At 44.0% G+C, this 26520-nt stretch overlaps 1 protein-coding gene across 2 annotated transcripts in view; it reads left to right on the top strand.

Moving 5' to 3' along the window:
- Positions 1-13157: 13157 nt before the first annotated feature.
- The window catches only part of TECPR1 (tectonin beta-propeller repeat containing 1), a 38845-nt gene continuing 25482 nt past the window's right edge, over positions 13158-26520 (top strand). The window contains exons 1-6 of one of the 2 annotated variants that reach the window (XM_039491298.1): positions 13158-13401; positions 19876-20025; positions 20823-21055; positions 23916-24098; positions 24558-24680; positions 25616-25741. In XM_039491298.1, the coding sequence (XP_039347232.1) occupies positions 20825-21055; positions 23916-24098; positions 24558-24680; positions 25616-25741 (663 nt within the window). In that variant the 5' untranslated portion in view covers positions 13158-13401; positions 19876-20025; positions 20823-20824. Of the gene's footprint in view, positions 13402-19875; positions 20026-20822; positions 21056-23915; positions 24099-24557; positions 24681-25615; positions 25742-26520 lie in introns of those variants that run through there. The other variant, XM_039491299.1, reaches the window with a different exon arrangement.

Genomic DNA, 26520 nt, shown 5'->3' with positions numbered 1-26520 from the left:
TGTCCAGAAAGAAAAAAAAAGAGATTTGTTGGTGTAGGAAATGAATGGAAACATTTTCTAAAGATGAACAGTTATAGCGAATTTGTTCTAAGGAAAAACTGTAAATGAAGAAAAGACATAAGGTCTAAAAGGAAATGAGTAGTGAGGTGTAGGAGATAATTTTACCTCTGTATTTGGGATTGGTGAGACCAATACTGGAATACTGTGTCAAGTTCTGGTGTCCATATTTTTAAAAGGATGTTGAAAAGTCTAGAGGGTATAGAAAAGAGCCAAAAAATGATTTGCGGACCAGAGATAAAGGCCTTACAGTGAGAGCTAAAGAGTTAGATCTGTTTCGTTTATCAAAAAGAAGACTGTGAGGTGATTTGATTACCTTCACAGAGAGAAAATACTGGTACTAAAAGGTTCTTTAATCTAACAGAGAAAAGCAAAACAAGAACAAATAGCTGGAAGCTGAAGCCAGACAAAAATCAAGTTAGACACAAATTTTTAACAGTGAGAGTGATTACTGGAACGAAGTACAAAGTCTCTTGATGTCTTCAAATCAAGAATGGATGCCTTTTTTGGAAGATCTGCTTTAGAGAAACATGCCTGTACTGAGCCCAATTATTTGTAACTGAGTGAAATTTAATAGCCTGGGATACATAGGAGGTCAGACTAGATGATCTAATGGTCCTTTCTGGCCTTAAAAGCTATGAAAATCTATGAGCAGCTGGAAGAGAATAAGGAAGTAGGGAGGAAGCAAATATGGAGTTGCTTGCTTTCCCCAGTACAGTAATCTGAATCAGTGATTTCTTGGTGCTTTGACTACTAGTAGTTATTTTTGAAATCTGAGTTCTTGACTGTTGTCTTTCCCCACCCCCCAATGTATCAATCACCATCAATTTCTATTAGATACATATCTGGGAATGTTTCCATCAGTCCAGATACCTAGATGGCTCCCATCACTGACGTAGCTAAGTGCTACCAGACATTTAAGGACCTATCCTCACAACACTCCTGTGAGGTGGGGAAGGATTATCCCATTTTATTGCTGGGAAAACTAAAAAGCAAAGAGATTAAGTGACTTGTGCAAAATCAAACAGGAAGCCTTTGACACACCTGGGAATGGAGGCCAGATATCCTGAGTTCCAGTCTAAGACCAGGGGAGGGAGGCATGCGGGTCTGCCTGCCTTTTTTTCCTCTCTTCCTCCAGACCTGCAAGCCTCACTCATTAGGAGGAATTCAGCAGTGATTCTGCAGCAACGTTTATAGGCTCCTTCCTGCTCTGGGTGCTGAAGGATTTTGCTCATGTGTCTATGTGTACGTGCTATGTGAGACTTTAAAAGCCTGGTTGAAACAGGAACACAGCACAATCCTTTCTCATCAGGAACAAGGGCACTTCCTTAAAATGAATGTCACATGGCAGGGAGAAGACTCCCTTCTAAAGAATTGAAACTGAGGAGGGCCTGGAAAAGACACAAGAGGGAAGGGAAACTAACTAGATAGGGCTTGCAAGAATGTCGAGGGGATATTTTCATCCTCAGTGAAATCATTTTCCTTGGATCTGTTAAATTGCAACAGGGGCTTTGTCTCAACCTGGAAAATTTACATGAGAAAGATGCCCAGCACATGATGAAAAAGATTTTAAATGTCTTAATTGTGAAAGGCACCTAGAAAAGTCCATCATGAGGGAGAAACTTTAAAAACTGCCTTAAAGTGAACCCCATGTTATTCAAGCCTTGGCGAGGGATTTCCCCCAATTACGGCCATTAGTGTTCCTGCAATCTCTAGTGAAGACAGGCACCACCATTACTTCTACTGGGGTAAGCTTCTCCTGTGCATCTATTGGCCAGGCCTTTCTACACTAGGGGTTACTCTCAACTTTCTAAGGTCCTCCCTCCACCTGCCCACGGAGGGGAACATTAGTGCTGAGAGTGACATCCAGCCCCATGCTAGCTAAAGTCAGGGCAAATCTCCAGATTAGATGAGGCCTGAGTCACCTTCCCAAGTGAGACTTGGTAGCTCTGAAGAGCAGGGGCAACAGCAAGACAGGTGTCAGGAAGGAAGACAGTTAAATAACAATCCCCCTCCATGAGCAAAGGCTGGGAAACTTCAGCTCCCTGAGTTCTAATCCTGGTGCAGATGCTCCTTCCCTCAGTGGCCTTGGACAAAACATGTACATTCTCTACCCCCGCCTCCCCCGTAAAATGGTGTTAATAATAAAGTACCTCACAGACTGCAAACACCATATAAATTCTGATTATTATTAATGTTACTTGATAAAAGCCTTTTCTTATAGATTCAAGCTCTGTTAAAACCCAGCGATGATAGTTGCTTCCTTCTGACCAGATTTGTACGGTATGCACTCATGAGATGGCACTTCGGTCTCTCCCTGCAGAGAATCTACAGACTCTGACTGAGATTAAGCATTATGGCAATGCTCAGGGTACACAGCATTTCCACAGCCACCCTAGACATTGGTTATGTAGGCTCTTTGGATGTGATTATGTGATGCAAAGAAGACATATACTAAAATGTAACCATGCTAGACCCATCAGAGGGTTTTACATCTAGCTGTTTATTTCTACCAAATTTTCCTCTCCTTGCCTCCATGTTGAGTGAAAGCTGCTACACTGAAACAGCAGCAATGGAGCAAGGCAGTGCTCTGCATTAGGCACCAGGCTGTGAATAAGGGTACATCTATACTGTAAAAACAAAACAAAACACCCAGCTGAAGCCTGGCTCTGAGACCCACCCTCCTCACTGGGTTTCAGAGCCTAGGCTCCAGACCCAGTGGGAACATCTACACTGCTATTTTTAGCTCCATAGCATGAGTCCCACAAGCCCAAGTCAATTGAGCCAGGCTCAGAGACTCGCTGACATGTTTTCGGGGGGAGGGAGGGTGGGTTGGCAGTGTAGACGTAAGATCTTCATAGGGGATTAGCCTGCTCCTTACTTTAATGTTATACTGTGTCTTGGGGGAGCAGGTCGAGGGGGAGCCAGTGCATGTGTTAGCTGGCTACAAACCAGAGCTAAGTTACACAATGGCACCGCCCTCAATATTGTTGATTTAGTTTCACCTCCAAACTTATCATTTAAAACAAGCAAGAGGAAACTCAGCCACTGGCTTAGCATGTGAGCTTCTTGGGCAATACTGCACACTGGCATCATGTGGATGTGATCGTGTCTGGAGACATTGTTTTTCTTACAGTCTCAGATTTTGAAACCAGGAGAATGCTCCGTGAACTTTTACTCCACAAGGGCACCATCCCGTTCCCATTGAAGACAGTGGGAGTCTCTCCACTCACTTTAATGAGAGTTGGCCTGATCTAGGAGTTAGAACTTCTCATTTAAAACAAGCAAGAGGAAATCTTCCACTGGCTTAGCATGTGAGCTTCTTGGGCACAGCCTCCAACAGACCTCAAGGAATGACACTCGAGGATATAAATAATACTTCATCTTTATATAGCACTTTGCAATATGAATGAATCCCCACAGAACCCCTAAGGGATCCGTTTAAAACAGGACAGTTGTACTGTTCATATTTTTACCCAAGGGCAGGGAAGTTTATCCTTCAGGAACACAAGCTTTACAGGCAATCAGTCCTGCAGGAAACAGTGGATATGGCCAGAGGGTCTGACATGCAAAGCCTCATGTAGATTAAACAAACAAGAGGAGCTCTAAGCCTATCAAGGCAAAAGTAAACTGCAAAGGGGAGAGGGAATGACTTTTCTGTGCCCGTTTTTTGGCCAACATTTTCTGTAGCACTGTTCCCTTGTTCATATGCATCTTTTTCCACCAGGAGCTAAAGTGACTCCCATGGGACCAGAATTTAGTCCTAAAGGAGTCAGCCAGATACTCCTTGTGTCTCCTGAATGATGATCCAAACTGGAAGGCTCTGCTATATGCAGACTCCTCCCTAAAGCATTTCATGCACACACCAGACCCTGACACCCCCCAACGCAACTAAAGGATGAGAGCAAGGCAGATGGATTCTGCCCAATTCAGCTTTACAATGAGTTTTCCAGTTCAGCTTGAAACTGGCTTTCAATTAAAAATAATTGAATTTGCACCTCTCTTTACTGTGTCACTAACATGCATAGAGAAGGCTTGCACATGTTTTCTGTTTGTAAGTCTCTTTCAATATTTTTTTTATCCTATTACACACGTCAGCTCTTGTCCATCCTATTTTATTGGACTCTGTGGGTGACTGGAGAACAAGTGGGATCATGACATCACAAATAACATCATGAAGTGTGGGCTGGATGAATGGACTATAAAGTGGATAGAAAGCTGGCTAGATCATCGGGCTCAACGGGTAGTGATCAATGGCTCCATGTCTAGTTGGCAGCCGGTATCAAGTGGAGTGCCCCAAGGGTCAGCCCTGGGGCTGGTTTTGTTCAATATCTTCATTAATGATCTGGAGGATGGTGTGGATTGCACCCTCAGCAAGTTTGCAGATGACACTAAACTGGGAGGAATGGTAAATATGCTGGAGGGTAGAGATAGGATACAGAGGGACCTAGACAAATTAGAGGATTGGGCCAAAAGAAATCTGATGAGGTTTAACAAGGACAAGTGCAGAGTCCTGCACTTAGGTCGGAAGACTCCCATGCACTGCTACAGACTAGGGACCGAGTGGCTAGGCAGCAGTTCTACAGAAAAGGACCTAGAGGTTACAGTGGACGAGAAGCTGGATATGAGTCAACAGTGTTCCCTTGTTGCCAAGAAAGCTAACAGCATTTTGGGCTGTATAAGTAGGAGCATTGCCAGCAGATCGAGGGATGTGATCATTCCCCTCTATTCGGCACTGGTAAGGCTTCACCTGGAGTACTGTGTCCAGTTTTGGGCCCCACACTACAAGAAGGATGTGGAAAAATTGGAAAGAGTCCAGTGGAGGGAAACAAAAATGATTACGGGTCTAGAGCACATGATTTATGAGGAGAGTCTGAGGGAACTGGGATTATTTAATCTGCAGAAGAGAAGAATGAAGGCGGATTTGATTGCTGCTTTCAACTACCAGAAAAGGGGTTCCAAAGAGGATGGATCTAGACTGTTCTCAGTGGTACCAGATGACAGAACAAGGAGTCATGGTCTCAAGTTGCAGTGGGGGAGGTTTAGGTTGGATATTAGGAAAAACTTTTTCACTAGGAGGTTGGTGAAGCACTGGAATGGGTTACCTAAGGAGGTGGTGGAATCTCCTTCCTTAAAGGTTTTTAAGGTCAGGCTTGACAAAGCCCTGGCTGGGATGATTTAGTTGAGGATTGGTCCTGCTTTGAATAGGGGGTTGGACTAGATGACCTTCTGAGGTCCTTTCCAGCCCTGATATTCTATGATTCTATGAAATGACAAGAGATGGAAATGTGAGCAAATACAAAGGGGAAGGCATTACTCAGTGTGAATAAAAAGAACCCTACCCTTTATATGTTTGGTTTTGTATACACCGACATATCTCAAACTCCTGACAAATAGGAGAAAAGCTCTCCCTTTTTTTAAAGATACATATAGTTTCAGCTGATCACTGAGAAAGCTCCCACCCCATTTCTCTTATCCTGCAAGGAGTCCTCTAGCAAAAAGTAGTAAGAAACGACTTGACATTTCTGACATTTCTTCAGGAACAAACAAGCCCAAACCCCAAATTCATTAAAAAAAACCTTTTCAGACCTTCTTTGTGCATCACAGAGAATGAAAATGGTCCAAGCCCATTTTTTCCCCCACCGTTGGTAGGCCTTTTCTAGAATCTAGTTTTCCCTGAAGCCTGGTGTGACAGGAAAAAGACCTGAAGGTGAGTCATCTCCTCTCAGCCTCCCTCTTTAATTGCTCTTGGACTCTCTCTCTGTATTTTTCTTAATACCATAGAAGGCAGAAATTTCAGAGCCTTTGGATGAAATCACTTCCTGCCAGCTTGTGACTTGTTAGCTTTCAGTTTTGTTTTCAGTCCTGCGAACCAGTGTCTCCCCCGAGCTGTTGTGTTGCATTGCTAGACTGATTTTTCCAGTTACCAATGGAAGAAAAGAGGAGATTCCCCATTTTTACAGGGGACAGTTATAAAGGAGTTTATAATAATATGCCTCAGGATTCATCCAGATACTGACCCCTTCTATGACCTTTTTCACCACTTTGGCAGTGCAAACAGACTGTAAAGCTGATTGATTCAGCTAGCTGAGGATTCCTTGACTCAGGGGAGTCCTTAGATGGTATAGAAATGACACCTAATGTTTTCCAATTTGAAAGAATTTGTACATCTAAACTGGGACTTTCAAAGACACCTAAGGTATTTGGAGGCTCAAGCATCCGAATGACGTAAGAGTCTTTGAAAAATCTCATCCCTTATTTACTTGTCATTGTTCATGCCACTTACTTTTTGCATTTCTCTCCTCTCTTTATAGTAATTTTCACTTTCCTGCCCTAGCACATTGTTGCAAGTGTTTGGGTTGCAGGCCTGCAGAGGAATGTTTATTTATTTGCTTTGCTCTTAAACACTTGCCACTGGGATTGTTTTATATTTCGTGCAGACATTTTTCTGTAATGGTCTTAGGTTTCATAAAAGCTTCAGTCTACAAATGAATTGCCCTCACGGTGTCCTTTCAATTCTGTAAGTGTGTCTAGTGACTATGATAGGTACATACAAATTACAATAGAAATGACACTTAGCAAAGCTATTGGTATTTGAAAATCATGTACTGAGTATGCGCAGCACGTAAATAAGAAACAGTTTGAGCAAAGCAAAAAAGCCCTTCAAATAAATAGTTATCTCTACCCCCAGATCGTCTTTACTGTCTTTGTAAACACTTCATTTCCTCTATTTCCCAGTTTTTATATCCACCAGATATTTACGTTTTTTTCTTGTTCTATATTAAGCAGCAGATGTTGTTCAGCACTGACAAAAACTGCTCTTTTTATGGCTAATTCTGATCTCTTTATACCAGTGTAACTCCATGGAGTTGCATAAGTGAGATCAGAACGGGGTTTACATATTTAAGCCCACATAATACATAGTACCAGGCACGTATACAAGTATCTGAACTGATCTCTCAGTGGGTCATACGTACCAATATTCAATTGTGGAGAAGCTCCTTTTGTACACTTTTTGTAAACAATAATCCAAATAAATTTGAAACTTGATAATAAGTCATCTCAAAGACTGATGCATTGAAAATTCAGTAAAGTTACTTAGTCCTTAAAAATCTGATACAGAGAGAAATAATAAAATTTGGGTTAAAACTGCTGGAAATATTGATAAATATCAACTAGATGTTGCAGGGGAAAGCAGCATGCAATGCAATAGAATATAACCATAAAAATCAGCGTTTGGTCCACAATATTGTACTAACAAGATGAAGAATCGTGAAGAATACAAAGCCACTCACATTTGTTCTGGAACCACAGAATAAACTTTATAAAACAGATGTTTAATCCTTGCAGTATGTATGGAGAGATTCAGTATCATAAAGACTACGTGATATATGGTTTATGTTTTATAACTCCCAGTATGTCCATAAATCAGGTGTTGGCTTCAGTTGCTATTGATAGTGCCTTTATAATAACAATGAGGAGTCCTCGTGGCACCTTAGAGACTAACAAATTTATTTGGGCATAAGCTTTTGTGAGTTAAAACCCACTTCATCAGATGCATGGAGTAAAAAATACAGTAAGCAGTATATATATATACACAGCACATGAAAAGATGGGAGTTGCCTTACCAAGTGGGGTGTCAGTGCTAACGAGGCCAATTCAATTAAGGTGGAAGTGGCCTATTCTCAACAGCTGACAAGAAGGGGTGAATATCAAGAGAGGGAAAATTACTTTTGTAGTGCTTACAAGGCCAATGCAATCAAGATGGACGTCGGCCATTTCCAACAGTTGATAAGAAGGTGCGAGTATCAGCAGAGGGAAAATTAGTTTTTGTAGTGACCCATCCACTCCGAGTCTTTATTCAGGCCTAATTTGATGGCGTCCGGTTTGTAAATTAATTCCAGTTCTGCAGTTTCTCCTTGAAGTCTGTTTCTGAAGGTTTTGTTGTTGAAGAATTGCCACTTTTAAGTGTTATTGAGAGTCCAGGGGGATTGACGTGCTCTCCTACTGGTTTTTGAATGTTACAATTCTTGATGTCTGATTTGTGTCCATTTATTCTTTGCATAGAGACTGTCCAGTTTGGCCAATGTACATGGCAGAGGGGCATTGCTAGCACATGATGGCATATATCACATTGATAGATGTGCAGGTGAACAAGCCCCTGATGATGTGGCTGATGTGGTTAGATCCGATGATGGTGTCCCTTGAATAGATATGCGGACACAGTTGGCAACAGGGTTTGTTGCAGGGATTGATTCCTGGGTTAATGTTTTTGTTGTGTGGTGTGTAGTTGCTGGTGAGTATTTGCTTCAGGTTGGGGGACTGTCTGTAAGCGAGGACTGGCCTGTCTCCCAAGGTCTGTGAGAGTGAGGGATCGTCCTTTAGGATAGGTTGTAGATCCTTGATGATGCGCTGGAGAGGTTTTAGTTGGGGGCTGAAGGTGACGGCTAGTGGCGTTCTGTTACTTTCTTTGTTGGGCCTGTCCTGTAGTAGGTGACTTCTGGATACTCTTCTGGTTCTGTCAATCAGTTTCTTCACTTCACTGTTTCTGTTTTCTTCATTTATTATAATAGTTGAACAGAAAACAGTTTCTTTGAGAATGGCTTTCAGTCCCAGATGATGTCTGTAAATCAATTTTCAATCCTGGATACGATTTATAAATGTTGCAGCTCAGATCCCTTTTTCAGCAGCTACATTTCACAAAGGTTAATAACGATTCACAGTAAGTACAGTCCATACAATATGAGAAGAAGGTTTGCAAGGTTGTCAGTCACAGAAGCTAGCTATAATTCTGTATACGACTATCTGGTTCCTGAAAGGCATAGTATTTTTAATTGAATTCTAGGCTCTCATGCCAGCATTCCAGCCTGCACTTGTCCTTTGGATCTTCTACAATCTGGAAAGAAAACCAGAAGTTAAAACTATTAAATTGCCTTCCCCTCCATAGAAATATCCCTACAGCAATTTATAAAGTACTTTTAAACACTGTCTTTAAAATTAATAGTTGAATTATGTATTAAATGTACATACAACTGGCATGAACTGTGACAGGTAGAGAGAGATATAAATGGTGCATTAGGGCCCAGTCCTCCCATGGCAGAGCAGGATTGGGCCTTTTGCAAGAAAATAGCTTTATACAAGAGACACTAAAATGAAACAAATCTGGACAGTAGCGGGTCAGAAGCAGATGTGAAAGATATGTTCAGTAGCAAGGATAGCATCAAACAAAGAAAGGAGAGGACAAACAACAAAGCTATGTCGGGTGCTGTGTGTGCGTGTGTATTTATCACTCATGAGAGGTGCCAGAAAACAGACTTGGGTGACATCCTGGCCCCACTGAAGTCAATGGAAGTTTTGCCATTGACTTCAGCAGGACCAGGATTTCACCCTGGGACTGCACAGTTCTCTATTTTCCATAGGACAGGTAGAGCATGAGTTAGTAACCTCCAAACATCCCTCCACCACTATGGGCCAAAAGTTTTTCCAGACCTATTCCATCCTTGGTCTCTTTGCTCTGACTGCCAGCAAGGGTGACAGTTAGTGATAACTAGTGTTCAGTGACAGTTATCCCCCCAGAACTGGACTGAGACCAGGTGCTCTCTTCATTTGGGCCACTAGTTGGTAATATTGTAGCCATATACCACCCTGCCAGATTTGAACCTCTGCAATGTAGACTGGTGGCATCCTACATCATCCCCTCATGGCCTGGAGCGGCCTTGAAGGCACGTTGCCTCAGTTTCCCCCTGCATTTCCTCAGAATAATCTAGTCACAGCCAAGATCTTTGAAACAATATTCCCCCTCTCCTGGGGGTATAATTTATTCAGTACCATTCAGTCCCCTTTCTGGTTGAGGGCTTCCCAACCCTTCTTGGGACTGTGGCTTTAAGTCCCAGCCTCCCTGCCTTGCAAACTCAGCCCCCTTCAGTTAAGCGTTTCACAATCCTCTTTCCTGGTACTGGGGTTTTAAGTTCTGGCCTCCCTGGCCCACAGACCTCCCCTTAGGTTCAGGGGTTTCCCAGCCCTCCTTAGGGTCTATGTTGCAATGCCCAGCCCTGCCTGAGTTCCTTCCCCCTAAACAGCTCCCTCAGCAACTCTCCCTGTCTGTGCTTGGAGCCTCTTTTTGATTCCTGTGCTCAGTCCTCTGATCAGGCTCTTTAATTCTTCCCGGGTTGGACCAGTAACCACCTGTCTATACTGGCAGGGAGAGAAGGGAGCCTTACCCTGTCCACTCTACAAGGCTCTAGGTCCTAGGCCCTTAAAGGAACAATGGTCTGCTCCCTGGAACCATCTTCCTTCCTCCCAATGACTGCTCCACTCATTCCAGACTCCTGGGATGGGGTAACTGGCACCTCTCACACTACTTTAAAGGGACAGCACCCCATTACATCCCAGGTCAAGAGGTGAAAGGCTCTGTATCCCAATTATCCATCTCCTGAGTCATCCAATACCTCACACAATGTTAAGAGTTTTTATAAACCATGGATGAGATTCCCCACCCTGCTCCAGTCCTTTTATGCTGGGTAAAAGGTCCGGAGCAACATAAAGAGGCCCTAAAAGCCTTGTCTGTATCCAGCCGAGGGAGGATTCCCCCAATACCTGCATTGCAGAGACAGCCATAAGGCTGCCTTTCAAGGACTCCACCATGAGTCCTGGTATAGGAACATGCTGGGGTGGGATTAGGAGCAGGAAGATCGTGTCAGGGGTGGGACAAGACCACACAGTGCTGCAGAGATTCCAGGCAGTGTGGTAGCCAATGGGGCAGTCCAGAGAAACTGCTGTCACTTAGAGAGGCCCTCAGAGCTGTCTACATTACATCAGGAGCCTCTCCAGCCCCTGAAACAGTGCAGGCTCAGGAAGGCACAAAGGTCACCTTAGTGCCTCCCCACAATCCCCAAAGCTGTCAGTTCTATAATGCAGCTCTTAGGGTATGTCTACACAGCTAAAAATAACAGAGCGGCTGCAGCAGCAGCCTGAGTGGCAGCTCAGGCTAGCTTCCCAAGTATAATCTCCCCTGCCCCCCACTCCCCTGGGTATCTCTTTACTTACCCTCTCTTCAGAACAAGTCACTTACAAAACCTTTCAACCTTAATCCCCCAAAGAAAGAAGTGACTATTTAAAAGAACAGTTACCTGCAAAGGTCTGTGATCCAACTGTCATCTAAGGATTGATCTTGGAGGTGCTGAGCATCCTAACCTCCTGCACTTTGCAGGACTGAGCCTCCAATCATCCCATATCAACTGCATCATCTTTTCAATATAAACTGCAAGCTCCTTGAAGCAGGGATTTTCTTCCTCTGTGTTTTGTACAGGGCCAAGCACACTGATGGCACAAAATAAATCACAATTAGACTCCCTTATTTTCATTTTTAACCTGACACTGCTTCTCATTGCAAGAGAGGAAGCTCGTTACTTTCTCAAAGCAGGCGTACCACTTTACAATTAGGACGTAAGATCAAGTGCAGTATTTGTTCAGTATTTGCTGCCCCTCATGCAAAGCTACCTCATTATCCACTTTCAAACCCCTCCTCATAATTCTTCTTTGCCATGATCCCTACAAAAAAATTGACAACAGTTAGGCTCCTGGAGTTCTGTGACCATTGCCTATCACCAACATTATTTAATTGTTTCCTTGTATTCCCTTATCTGCCTGTATCTATCTATTGTCTCTTTTCTTATACTTAGATTGTAAGTTCCTTGGGGACAGGGCCTTTTTGTTCTGTGTTTGTATAGCAGCTAGCACAATGGGGTCCTAATCCATGCTCTGGCTCCTCAGAGACTTTAAGGTCAGACGGGACCATCATAATCATCTAGTCTCAATTCCTGCACATTGCAGGCCACAAAACTTCACCCACCCACTCCAGTAACAGACCCATAAACTCTGACTGAGTTACTGAAGTCCTCAAATGACTTAAAGACGTCAAGTTACAGAGAATTCACCATTTACAGTAGTTTAAACCTGCAAGTGGCCCATGCCCCATGCTCCAGAGGAGGGCAAAAAAACACCAGAGTCTCTGCCAATCTGACCTGGAGGAAAATTCATTCCCAACCCCAAATATGGCGATCAGTTAGACCTGAGCATGTGGGCAAGACCCACCAGCCAGACACCTGGGAAAGAATCTGTAGTAATCTAGTATCCCATCACCGGCAGTTGGAGCTATTGCTTCTAGCAGTCGCGGATCAGCTACATGTCATTGTAGGCAGTCTCATCATACTGGGCTTAAATTCTCATTGAGTATTTCCTGGAACCCCCGCTCACCCCATTTGGGGTTCTGGGCTTCAGCTGTGAGGCAGGGGGTCTCAGGGCTTTAATTCCAATTAAAATTCCTCTGTTCAATCTAGTGCATTTCAGAGGCAATTGTTTGTTGTTGTTGCAAAGATCTTCCTCTGCCTGATACAGGTTTGACTAAGTCAGACAACCTGTACAGATGACCAACATCTAATGTTGGATAGCCACCTCTCAAGCTGATACTGCTAAGGGAGGGATGTGTTGAGGAGCTAGCTCAATGGTAGAGCACTTGCTTAACACGTGAGGGGTAGGGGGACTGATGCCCACATTTCCAATGTGCTTTGGTCACATCACTCAATAAACTACTGGAAGGTGCTGACACTACGGTGATGAAGGTCTGAACAGAATAGACATTAGTATGGACCTCTCCCCACAGAGATCCCCAAATCCCCTTGGGCAGGGGAGGGTCTAGTGACACCGCCATGTTCCAATGCTGTATCACAAAGGGATTCATTGGCATAGCGCGCATTGGGCATGATGATGAGCTTTCCGCCCCAAGCAAATTACGATCCAGTTGCTGCTGTTATTAAATATTAATACAGCGCCGACAGCATGCCAGCTGCTGCACCAGCCTGGGTCACAGCCATCCCTTCCCACGGCGCCCAGCATCAGGGGGCTGCGTCACGCCACCCGTGGTGATGGCTGCGGACACTTCAGTTCGGGGGACACCCGACTGGGCCTCCTGATCTTTATGGCTCCAGTGAGGGTGGCAGCAGCCTGCGCAGGGGCGGGAATGGCGGGACCAGGTGTTCAGCTGCCAGCCTACAAATCTCCCACCCACGTGGGGGCCAGCGCCGCTTGGTTCCATCGCCCACCTGCATCCCGGCAAGGGGTGAGCCGCGGAACACGATGGAGCCAGCTGACTCCACTCCCTAGCGAATAGCTGCCGGGCTTAGAGCCTAGCTGGGATCGCGCAGCCAATAGGCGAGAGGTTTACATTGGCACGCGCTTCCTGCCGGAGCCTGAGCGCTAGCGGCTGGGGCTGCTGGTGCCGCTGCGGACCGAGGTGGGGGGAAGCGGCTCGAGCGGGAGGAGGAGGAGGGGCTGCGCGAGGAGCAGGTAAGCGGCTGGTTCCCGGGAGGCGGTGGCGCGAGGGCCCAGGGCTGGAGCAGGCACCACCGTCCCTATTGCTGGGGCCCGCAGTCAGAGCTCTGCGGCGGCGGCTGCCTGGGATTTCCCGGGCCGGCTGGGGAATGCATCTGCCTGTCGCCTGTTCCCCCCCCGGGAAAGTCTTTCACCCTCTCTCTCCGCCAGAGCCTGCTGCGCTGCGCCTGCTAGGATGCAGCGCGGGTTGTGTCCGCCCCTTGTCCTGTTTCAAACCTGGCGCAGTGCATGGCCCCTGCTGCCCCTCTGGAACTGCGTGATGATAAACGCGATCGCTGAAGCATTCCTAGCCTCGAAAGGGTTAATTAACAGTGGATGTTTAACTGGTGCCAAAGAGCCTTCCTTGTATTAGGCAGGTTTGATGCTGATGCTTTTGTCACCAGCCAAACAGGAAGGCACCAAAACAAAACAAAAAAAAACAAGCCGGGGTCATGCTGGGGCTATTTGTTTTTGTTTTGCAAAGGGGGCTTTGAATAGCTGCCATATGGAGCTTATGGTGACATCTGAAAATGTGAGAATTGCTGCAGCATATAACAAACTGCCCTCTTTGCTATGAAGCTCATGTGTCTGGCACCATTTCTGGTAAAAGAGCCCTGTACCCCTCTTTGGTTCCCCCTAGTTATCACGCAGAGGGCATTTTGCACTCAGGAGGAGCAGTTCGTGGCCTACACATCTGTCAGGGGATGTGACCAGCCCCTGGACAGAATATGGAGTGAACTTGAGGCAGACTTTATGCTGCCTGTGGAATGTTCCTACTAAACAGCTGCTCTGTTTCCACCTCTCAGTCAGCTGCCATTCAATGACAGATTTATTCTTGTATATAGTGTGTGATGTTTGTAAAGTGCTTTGAGATCTGTTTGAATGAAAGGTAGTGAATGCATTATCATAGAGCCCTTTTATACTAGTCCTAGAAATACTTGCCAAGTACCTTCATAGGGAATGAATGAGAAGCCTGTAGGTGTAAATTTTACATTGGAGCAAGAGAATGTCCATAGTGGCACAGCCCACAGATCCATCTAAGCTGGCAGCCTGCCTCCCCTAGTGGCCAATACCTGAAGAGAGAGGCTGAAAACCCCCTCTGAAGAACCCAAGTAATTTTTCAGTATTGTACAAACAGATGGGGATTTCTCTTGACCCCTGTATGCTTTGTAGCAGGTCTTTTGAATGACATGTATCATTATCAGAGGGGTAGCCGTGTTAGTCTGGTTCTGTAGAAGCAGCAAAGAATCATGTGGCACCTTATAGACTAACAGAAGTTTTGCAGCATGAGCTTTCGTGGGTGAATACCCACTTCTTCGGATGCAAACATGTATCATTATGTTAATTTTAACCATAAATAGTTATAGCTACTTCAACTATCCAGCAAAAAGAAGAGGAGTACTTGTGGCACCTTAGAGACTAACAAATTTATTTCAGCATGAGCTTTCGTGAGCTACAGCTCACTTCTTCGGATGCATAGAATGGAACAACTATCCAGTTGTCCTAATTTGAGTGGGGAAAGAATGGATGATTTACACAGTCCTGGTCTGATTTCTCCCCCACCCCTGCATAAAGGGTACCCTCTGTACCTACTGTCATGAATGACAGCTGCAGCACTCGGAACCTTTGAAAACTCAGGCAGTATTTCTCTCTTTGGTGACCTACTGCTGCAATGAATTCCACAGACTCCTAAATCCAATTCTCAAAAGTAATTTAAACTCCTAAATCACTTGTGAAAATTTTACCTGAGGTCTTTTGTTCAGTTGGCTTTACACTTGTTGCCCTTCAGTTCATTGTCACACCCTTCATTCTCAAATAACAGAGAGTAAACAGAGGGGAAATGAGCAGTTCCTATCATTACTATCTTGAATACCTCAATTTAGTCCCATCTAACTCTTCTTCCTGATTGAAGTAGCCTTAATCATCTTTGTGATCTTTCACTGTGTACAGATCCCTTCATATTGTTAAGCTCTTTCGTTTCCTGTTTCTGAACGTTTTCAGTCTCTGTGCTATCTTTTTTAACCAGCATTGAACAGAGAGCCCTCCATATCTAGATTAATATTTGTTTGTCCGCCCTGTCTTAAGACTCCCAAGCATTCCACTTAAAACAAAGAAAAAAGCTACCGTGCTCCAGGGAGATACCTTAATTGAGTTATCCATGAGGAGTCATTTTCCCTCAGGATCCAGCATGTTGGGGGCCTGAGATCAGTCAAAGAAATGTAAGGTTGGAAAGGACTTTGGGAGGTCATTTAGTTCATCCCCCTGCAACAGGACCAAATATAATTAGACCACCCCAACAGGTGTTTGTCTAACCTGTTCTTACAAACTTACAGTGATGGGGATTCCACAACCTCTCTTGGAAGCTTATTCCAGTACTTAGCTACCTTTATGATTAGAACGTTTTTATAATATCTATCCTCAATCTCCTTTGCTGCACATCAAGCCAGTTATTTCTTGTCCTACCTTCACTGGACATGGAGACATCACAATCCTTTTTTATAACAGCCTTTAACATATTTGAAGACATATCAGGTTCCCCTACCCCCCATTCCTCCAGTCTTTTCTCAAGACTAAACATTCTCAGGGTTTGTTTGGTTTGTTTGTTTAAACCCTTCCTCATAGGTTGTGTTTTCTAGAACTTCTGTTGCTCTCCTTTGGACTCTTCCCCCATTTCTCCACACCTTTCTTAAAATGTAGTGCCCAAAACTGGACACAGTACTCCATCTGAGGCCTCACCTGAGTCAAGTAGAGTAGAACAGTTACTCCCTGTGTCTTATTTATTTATATATAATACACACACACACACACACACAATCACACACACGTATATGTCTTATAAAAAAACTGTTGCTATTACTTTTAAGTACATCAGAAGCAGGAAGCCTGCTAAACAACCAGTGGGGCCACTGGACGATCGAGGTGATAAAGGAGCACTCAAGGACGATAAGGCCATCATGGAGAAACTAAATGAATTCTTTGCATCAGTCTTCACGGCTGAGGATGTGAGGGAGATTCCCAAACCTGAGCCATTCTTTTTAGTTGACAGATCTGAGAAACTGGCCCAGATTGAAGTATGATTAGAGGAGGTTTTGGAACAAATTGGTAAATTAAACAGCAATAAGTCACCAGGATCAGATGGTATTCACTCAAGAGTTCTGAAGGAACTCAAATGTGAAATTGCAGGACTACTAACTCTAGTCTGTAACCTATCGTTTAAATCAGCTTTTGTACCAAATGACTGGAGGATAGCTAATATGACAGCAATTTTTAAGAGGGCTCCAGAGGTGGTCCAACTGGTTGAAACTATAATAAAGAACAATATTGTCAGACATCTAGGTGAACATAACTTGTTGAGGAAGAGTCAACATGGTTTTAGTAAAGGGAAATCGTGCCTCACCAATCTACTAGAATTCTTTGTGGGGGGTTAACAAGCATGTGGACCAAGGGGATCCAGTGGATATAGTGTTCTTAGATTTCCAGAAAGCCTTTGACAAGGTCCCTGACCAAAGGCTCTTACACAAAGTAAGCTGCCATGGGATAAGAGGGAAGGTTCTCTCATGGATTGGTAACTAGTTAAAAGATAGGGTAGGTATAAATGGCCAGTTTTCAGAATGGAGAGAGGTAAATAGTGGTGTCCCCGAGAGGTCTGTTCTGGGACCAGTCTTATTCAACATATTCATAAACAATCTGGAAAAAGGGGTAAACAGTGAGGTGGCAAAATTTGCAGATGATACAAAATTACTAAAGATAGTTAAGACCCAGGCAAACTGTGTAGAGCTACAGGAGGCTCTCTCAAAATTGTGTGACTAGGCAACAAAATGGCAGATGAAATTTAATGTTGATAAATGCAAAGAATGTACATTGGAAAGCTTAATCCCTACTATACATATAAAATTATGGAGTCTAAATTAGCTGTTATCACTCAAGAAAGAGATCTTTGAGTCATTGTGGATAGTTATCTGAAAACATCCACTCAGTGTGCATCAACAGACAAAAAAGCGAACAGAATGATGGGAATAATTAAGAAAGGGATAGATAATAGGACAGAAAATATCATGTTGTCTCTATATAAATCCAGGGTACGCCCACATCTTGAATACTGTGTGCAGATGTGGTCACCCCATCTCAAAAAAGATATATTGGAATTGGAAAAGGTTCAGAAAAGGGCAACAAAAATTATTAGGGTATGGAACGGCTTCCGTATGAGGAGAGATTAATAAGACTGGGGCTTTTCAGCTTGGAAAAGAGATGGCTAAGGGATAGATGATTGAGGTCTATAAAATCATGACTGGTGTAGAGAAATTAGATTAGGAAGTGTTGTTTACTACTCTCATAACACAAGAACTAGGGATCACCAAATGAAATTAATAGGCAGCAGGTTTAAAACAAAAGGAAGTATTTCTTCACACAATGCACAGTCAACCTGTGGAACTCCTTGCCTGAGGATGTTGTGAAGGCCAAGACCATAACAGGGTTCAAAAAAGAGCTAGATAAATTCATGGAGGATGGGTCCATCAATGGCTATTAGCCAGAATGGGCAGGAATGGTGTCCCTGAGCGACAGGGGACATATCATTTGATGATTACCTGTTCTGTTCATTCGCTCTGGGTCACCTGGCACTCGCCACTGTTGGAAGACAGGATACTGGGCTAGATGGCCCTTTCATCTGACCCTGTAGGGCTGTTCTTATGACCTTCCTGGTATTACATCCCAGAATATTAGCCTGGTTATCTTTGCTATGCTGTTTTACTTTACAGTTATTCAAGTTTGTTGCAGGGTATTTTCTTAGTTAGAAAAAGAAAAATACTGCAGTGCAAGTTACAAACACTAATTTGAAAAGGCTCCTTATCTTGGGCGTTGTTCTTCCAGTGGTGCATGCAGTACACCATAGATCTGGCCCTCATCCTCATATGGTTGTTATAATGCTTCATACTTGCACAGTACCTTCCATTCAAAGATCTCTAAGCACTTAAACATTAGACACACAAGCCTCAGTGAGATAAATATTATCCCAAGTTTACCTCTGGGGAAACTTAGGTGGAGAGGTGAAATGACTTGCCCAAAATAAGATGGGAGCTTTGTTACACATCTTCTATTCCCTAGTGCTGCACCTTAAACACAAGATTATCCTTCTCTCTGTTTTATGGTATCTAAGTACGTCTATGACCCTCATCACTGCAGCTTCTCTGAACATCTCCAGCTCACGACAAATAGTAGTGATGATGGGCTACAACCAGAGAGGGGGGGCTGGGCTCAGATTAAGATCCCCGACAAGACAGGTCAGCGTACGTATGAAGATGCCACACCTGGGCTGATGTACATCTGCACTTGGGGTCTGTACCAGTGCAGCTACTCTTGCAAAAGTTAGCCATAATCTAAGACAGAGAGAGGGCCTCTTTAGCAGCAGGGCAACCTCTTGGACTCAGTTGGAGTTGTGCTGCTGTAAGTAACAGGAGAACTTTGCCCTTCATCTCTTCCCCCTTGGCTGACACATTTGTCTCTACTCTGTGCAACTTTATGCCCCTGTTAGAAACAATGGAGTGGTACTAGTCTCACTATTAGTTACAGGTCAGAAGGTGAGCAGGCTAGTTTCCTTAGGCGCCTGTGAGAGCAAAGCTGCCCTTTCACAAACCAAGAAACAATGGTGTGTGCTGCTTCCAAGCAGTGCTTTCTCTTTCCCTTGTTTTGGGCTCTGCTTCCTGCCTTGCTGGCTGAATATCACTTTGCACAACAGGAAAAAAAAAATTGGGTTGGAAGCCCCCATAAGTGAATCCCACTTTTCCCATGGAACAAGTGGCTCTGAGCTCTCTCCAGGGGTGGGAGATGCACATGCCCACAGAAAGAAGTCTTCATTCTTCTTGAAACAAACTTAGTGCTGGCCTGTTTGAATTCCATGTAGGACTGCAAACAGGTGCCATCCCAGGACATCCTGCCCATGGCCTGGGGAGGTCTACTGGGCACCCTGCCTCAGTTTCCCTCCAAATTCACAGACTAATCCAGTCACAACCATAGACTTTGAAACAATATTCTCCTGACCTAGAGTCTAACTTATTAAACGTCATTCAGCTTCTCAAAAGGACCCCTTTCTGCTCACCCCTCAGGTTCAGGGTCTCTCAGTCCTCCTTCTTGGGACTGTTTTCAGTCCTGGCCTGTAGACTTTCTACCCAGGTTTAGGTATTCACAGCCCACACCTGCCTTTGGATCCTCTTTTGAGTTTCCCACCCAGTCAACTAATCAGTCTCTTGCTCCTCCCAGGTGAGTGTAATAATCCCAAACACCTGTCTGTGTTGGCTAGGAGCCACTGGAGCCACTCACTTTACAAAGCTCCTGGTCACAGGCCCTTAAAGGAATAGTGTTCTGGGATAGCCCTGACCTTCCGTCTCCCCAACACTAACTGCTCTTGGGATCATTTTCCTCTCTTCCGGTGATGGCTTCATTTTTCTTCCCTAGACACATGGAACAGGGTAACTACATTATTTGGCCTTAAAGGACCAGTACCCATTACAAGGACAAAAGGCCTGCCTCCTCGGTTGAGAAAGGGGCCACAGAGCCCAGGAAACAAGAGTTTGTGGGACAGCAAATGATCAACCAGGATTTGAGGTGGGTGGTCAAAGGTTCAAAATGCCGGGGACTGGACCAGATGACCTCTCGAGGTCCCTTCCAGTCCTACACTTCTATGATTCTATGAGGGAACTCTGGCTCACCCAGCAGAGAACCCTGGACAGCCTCTACTGCTCCGTGAAGGCTCCAGAGGAACTCTGCCCAGAGACAAGTAGGGACTGAAAGTAAGCCACACAGTTGCAGAGAATCTCCATCTAGCTTTCTCTTCCTGGATTGATGGAGGCCATCTCAGCCAGTGCCAGGAGGAGATTGATGAGGAGTTCCTGTGACTGTGGGGTCCTGGACACCGAGTGCATACAGCTCAGGAGAGTGAAATCTTCTCTTTAGCCAGAGAGCACTAGCAACGCAAACTCCACCATGCTGCTTAGTCAGTGTGCTGTAGCCCAGTCCTGGAGGTCCCTCTTCTGGGTGAGAGCAGTTCAGGCCCCATGTATCCATTCAACATTTGGCTTCTCTTCTTAGCCTGATATTGTTGCTGCTAATTGTGTTGGAAGGGTTTGCAATGTAGATTCCAGTTGGTATCCCCTGGGCTGGAATTTGCAAAGGAGCCTAAGGTAGTTAGGTACCCAACTCTCATTAAAAGACGATGAGATTTGGATGGATGAATCCCCTAAGCTCCTTTGAAAATATCATCCTTTGTTCTCAAGTGTAGTATCATTGGAGAGGGGCCCACAGTATTTAATTCAGTTTCTGGGTCTGTTTGGACTGGGAGTGGGGTTTGAACCCACCTCTTAAAAATTAGCCTCTACATTAATACCGCTTTCTTTGCCTTTCAGCTATGGCTATGCCTAACTCCCTCTTGTGGGCAGTTGATATCTTTGGGAGGATTTACACTCTTTCTACAGCTGGCCAGTACTGGGAGCTCTGTAAAGACAGCCAGCTGGAATTCAAACGAGTCTCTGCTGTCAAACAGTGCTGCTGGGGAATAGCTTGTGATCACCAGGTATATGCCTACGTATTCTCAAGTGATGTTCCAATCAGATACCAGGAAGAAACTTATGAGAATCAGGTATGTAAAGTCATGAGCACGTCTGTCAAACTTGCCTTGTGGTTTTCAGAGAGAGTTGGCAGTGGGAGATGTGGTTACTTGTCCAGACTGATCTGTTGTCCAGTAGTAAGGTTGTTTGTTGTGTAATGTGTAAATGTAAGAGCAGACAAGAGGAACCTCATATTTGGGGTTCAAAGTGAATGTGGCAACTAGGGAAGGAATTCCTAGCTTCGGGTGGAGTTCTCCCTTCTTTGGGTACTGTGAACCACCCTGAGCATTCAGGGATTGTATTTATTTACTTATTCATTTATTTTAATCCCTGCTGCATATTTCTGAAGAACAGATCCTAAATGTCCCCCTAAATCCTTCCTCTTTCTTCCCCTTGCAAATAGTGTCCTCTTGAGCACCAGCCATCCCAGCTGGGGTCCTTCAGTCTCTAAGCCTGATGTTTTGCTTCCATCAGTTAGCAATACCCGTTCCCTTATGAAAAGGTCACATGGAACTTAACAGCAACAAAACCTCTAGAGTTATTTAGAAAATGTTTTCATTTCTGTACGTTTAAAAAAATTCCCCAGGTACAATTCCTCATTAAAATCTATCATGTCTTTTTAAAAAAACCTGTAGCAATGTTATTGTCACATTCTATGGGGCTTCTCTGTAACACATGCTTCAACAGAATACATTCATAAATTGCTTTTCTTTAAAAAAAACAAAAAAAAAACCCATGGAACAAACACACAACACACACCCCAAAACCCACCTCTCGTGTATTTGTTAAAGTCACTTTAGAGCTACGATCAAATGATTTTTTTCTTTCTTCTCTTGCTTTCTAACGGATCACTAGATAAATGTAGTATAGAGTGCTGTGTTTTTATTTAAGCAGGGGAAGGCATACCTTTCCTGACCTTTGTATATTTTGTCTAACATTGATATAATTATACATTGTGTTTTTAGAACATTCCTCCTTTTATGAAAACATTTTAAATGATCTTAATGAAATATGCATTATCTGGGTTGTAAATTCTTCCCTTTGTTTGGTCTAAACCATGAAAAATAGAAATCGGAGATGTGAAACTTTTCTGTGGGAACCAACTAAAAAAGTCATAGCTATCAGGCCTTGAATAATGGATAAAGAATGTGCAAAGGAGTTTAGCCTAATAATATTGTATACAGTGTAACCAATATTGAAACATCTTGAATCATTTACAATCTTTGGACATAAGAGGTCTTACACCAGACAAGAGAGTGGCTGTGGACTAGCCCAATGTGACTGAGGGAGAGCTAGTTGGGTAAAACTTCGTGGCAATTTTATTTGATTAAGGTTTTTTGTTGTGGGGTGTTTTTTGTTTGTTTGTTTTTTTTAGCACTCAGCTGTGTGTGGTCCTTTAAAAATGTTGTTATTATTATGTAAGTGAACTTGGGCAGGTTTGACAGTGTTGGAAACCAAAGTCATACACTGTAGAGAGCAACGTGGCAGGTCAGCTTCTAACCTGGTGGGGACACCTCTAAGGATCAATCAAAAGTATGTGAATTTCCCCACCTACAGTTCAAAACCTGGAATTGTTGGCATTACCATAGAAACCCACAGTTTAGTGCCCTTTTGTATGCTGCATCGAATGCCGTGCCAAGCCCATGCAATGTTTATAGTTGAATTTTGTGCAGTTAGTTTTCAGTCTAAGACATCTATGGTAGGGGACCGCAGGTGGAATTTCCAAAGGGGTCCGCGCCTCCATTTGAAATTTTTTTGGTGTCTGCAGATGAAAAAAGTTTGAAAACTTCTGGTTTATTTCATTAGGGGAACTGGTGTAAGCTATAACAGCAATTCTTTTGCTGGTATTAGCTGTATCTCCACTAGGAGGGTTTACTGGTATAGGAATACTGGCAAACACTTTCTAGGGTAGGCAAAGCCTTAGGGTATGTCTATACTTCATTTAAAAACCCGCAGCTGGACTGTGCCGGCTGACTCGGGCTAAGGGACTGCTTAACTGTGGTGTAGATGTTTGGGCTCGGGCTGGAGCCCAGGTGCTAGGACTCTGCAAGATGGGATGGTCCCAGAGCTCAGGCTCCAGCCTGAGCCCAAACATCTACACCACAGTTAAGCAGTCCCTTAGCCCGAGTCTGCTGGCACGGTCCAGCTGCGGGTTTTTAATTGAAGTATAGACATACCCTGAGTCACCTTTCCATTAGGAATTGGACCAAGGCCCCTAAATCCATGGCCACTGGCCACTTGATAGCGGTCTCATGTGGTGGCTTTCATTGGCTACCACCCTGGGCTGAACTTGGACCAGTACACTAGAAATGAAATGCTGCAGACAGTCCCACAATCAATAATGCTTTCTAGTATATGAATGGGAACACTTGATGGTACGTCTTATTGTTTATTATTCCATGATCTTTGGTAATAGAGTGAACAATTGAATGTCCTCAGTTAGAATGACACCCACCACATGTTGGTTCAAATGAAGTAACTTTCCCCTTTAGCATTATGCAGTCTAGTTGTAGCCATGTCAGTCCCAGGATATTAGACAGACAAGGTGAGTGAGGTAATATCTTTTATTGGACCAATTTCTGAAGGTGAGAAAGACAAGCCTGAAGAAGAGCTCTATGTACGCTCGAAAGCTTGTCTCTCTGACCAACAGCTTAGCATTGGCATTAGAGGAAGGACACACTCTTTAAAGAGTGTGTGAGCCAGTAGCTGGTATCTGAAGGATGCTCCCTCCAAAGATGATATTAGCCAGTGTTTGGATGCCTTCTTGTTTCCCCAGTGGATCATTTCTCTTGAGGTGCGGAACATCTGACCATCCCCAAGGCCCCATCTGTGACCTAACAAGGTTACATGACCTTAGAGACCTAACCTGTGCAATTTTCTCCTTTCTGGCAGCGTTGGAATCCGGTTGGTGGCTTTTGTGAGAAATTAATGCCCAGTGATCGCTGGCAATGGAGCGACGTGAGCGGGCTAAAACATCAGCAGCTTGACAGTTTCACGCTGCCATCGCCGCACTGGGAGTGGGAGTCTGACTGGTACGTGGATGAAAATATTGGAGGGGAACCAACAGAGAAAGGGGTAGGTGAACAATACCGGCAAGGGATCCATTCTGGGAATCCACTCTGTAAAAGTAAAGGCATCTCTCATCTTCCCACAGCTGCTTCTTGCTGGGAATGGAGATCGCTATAGTATAGTGCTGGAGGCATCTTTTCCTAGGGCTATTGAAACCAAAGGGAGTCTTTCTGTTAACTTCACCAGGCTTTGGATCAGGCCCTGAAATGCTAGCTATTGGATGCTGTTATTTACTATAACATCTTTATTATAACAAAAATTAAATGTTTTTTTTATATCTTATTTGTCCTGTATGTATTGCGCAGAGGAGTTGAATGTCTGTAGAATTACGAGATAAAAGCCCCTATGCATGTGCAAAGTAATTTGTATTACGTTTGTAGGCGTGATCCTTGTGAAGAATTGTTCTGAGTTATTTAATGTAGCCATCTGCTCCCAGTCTTTATGAAAGGAACTCTCTGTTTTTAGGGTTGGACATATGCCATTGACTTCCCAGCTACCTACGCAAAGGATAAGAAATGGAATTCCTGTGTCCGACGTAGGAGGTGGATCAGATACAGGAGATACAAATCACGAGACACTTGGGCAAAGGTCTCTTTCTGTGTTTGTTTGTTTTATTTATTAGCTCAAGTGGTATATGAAAGAAGTGATGACATGAGAGTGGGGAAGTTTGCACTGCTGTCACTGCAGTGTGTGCTGTCTGCGAAGACAGGACCTTGGACTCTGCAGCTGCTAATCTAGCACCTCTCTCAAGCATTACAAATTCAAGGCTGGAATTTTTCAAAGGAGCATAAGGAAATTAGGTGCCCAAATCCCATTGAAAGTCAGTGGGATTTATTTTAGGTGCCTTTCAAAATTTCCACCATAGCTTTGAATTTTTTTTTTCTTTTCTAACATAAAGAGCTTCAGCCCAGCCCTCAGATCTTTGTCATGTGTTTACATGTGTTGATTTACAATCTTGTGTATGGAGGCATAGGCAGGGAGAGGAATTCTGATCACTTGTTCACAGGCAGCTAATGCTACGTGATGAAAAAACATGCTCCATTTTCAATAGGATTTTTCCCAGTACATGGCAACCATTTGGTGTCAGTCCACTAGCTGTCTGCCCTACAGGCACATGTGATTGCTGTTTGCATGCACTAATGAGAGCACATGCAAAAACATAGATGATTTATTTTAGTGACTGTAATGCTTGTGCAAGATGCTGGATTGACAGGTGTGGGAGCAAAAGTCTATACCTACGAACAGGGATAGCCCCAGCAGCAAAAGTGCAGGCTTCTTCCATGCTGCTTCGCAAATGTGGCCTCACTCTGTCTGAGGGAGCAGCCATAAGTGAGAGAGGGAGTCCATCCTCCATGCCTAACCATTTGGCATCTGGGTGGTGGCTTTGTGATGCAAAGATTTGTCTGCTAGAAAATGAGATAAGCCCCTCCTATCACAGTGCACCAAATAGCCAGCGGGTATATGTGGGGTCAGGTCTCCTTCTACTTGGGCTCTCTAAATTTTTCTCACTCTCTTTGCTTTAGATAACATCCCATGATGATCCTAAACAGTTGCCAGATCCTTTCAACGATATCTCCATTGGAGGATGGGAAATCACTGACGAGCCCATGGGCCGGTTATCGGTCTGGGCAGTGTCTTTACAAGGAAGGGTACAACTCTTTTGTGTGTGTGTGTGTGTGTATTCCTGATCTGCAGTGGTTTTGTAGCCATGTTGGTCCCTGGGTATTAGAGCGACCAGGTGGATGAGGTAATATCTTTTATTGGGCCAACTTCTGTTGGTGAGATAGACAAGCTTTGGAGCTACACAGATTTCTTCTTCAGGGCTAGGAAAGGTACTCTGAGTGTCACCACTAAATACAAGGTGGAACAGATAGAATATGTGTTAACTAGTTATGCTAAACTAAGAGACCATTCAAGGTGAAGTGGCCCATTACAACCTCTATCATCAGACAAAAAGAGGATGCTAGTGGGTTACAGGTTGTACTGGGGCATAAATCCAGTGTCTTTATTAAGGCCGTGATTTTTAGTGTCTAGCAGTTTATGAATTTGAGCCCCCAGGTTCATCTTTTGAAGGTGTTGTGCAGGTTTCCATTGAGGACAAGGACTGAGAAGTCAGATATGGGATGATCATTTTGTGAAAAGTGTTCACCCTTTGATGGTGTTTGGTGTTCTTTTCTTTTATCATTTTTCTGTGAAAGTTCATTTGAGAGCATAGTGATTGTTTGGTTTTACTCATCTAGTTGTTATTGGGGCATTTAGTGCATTGGATGAGGTACACCACATGTAACAGACATGTGTAGGACCCAGGCATCTTGGAAGGTGTGTTGCAGGTAGGTATTTATCATCGTAGCAGTGGAGATATACCTGCAGGTTTTGCATATGTTGTTATGGTAAGAGTCTGGTACCACTTTGAGTTGGTGGGTCCTGG

The sequence above is a fragment of the Mauremys reevesii genome, linkage group 10 (genome assembly GCF_016161935.1).
Source record: "Mauremys reevesii isolate NIE-2019 linkage group 10, ASM1616193v1, whole genome shotgun sequence".
Lineage (NCBI taxonomy): Eukaryota > Metazoa > Chordata > Testudines > Geoemydidae > Mauremys > Mauremys reevesii.
Note: the sequence above shows the minus strand (reverse complement) of the source record. Positions and strands in the feature narration are given on the sequence as shown.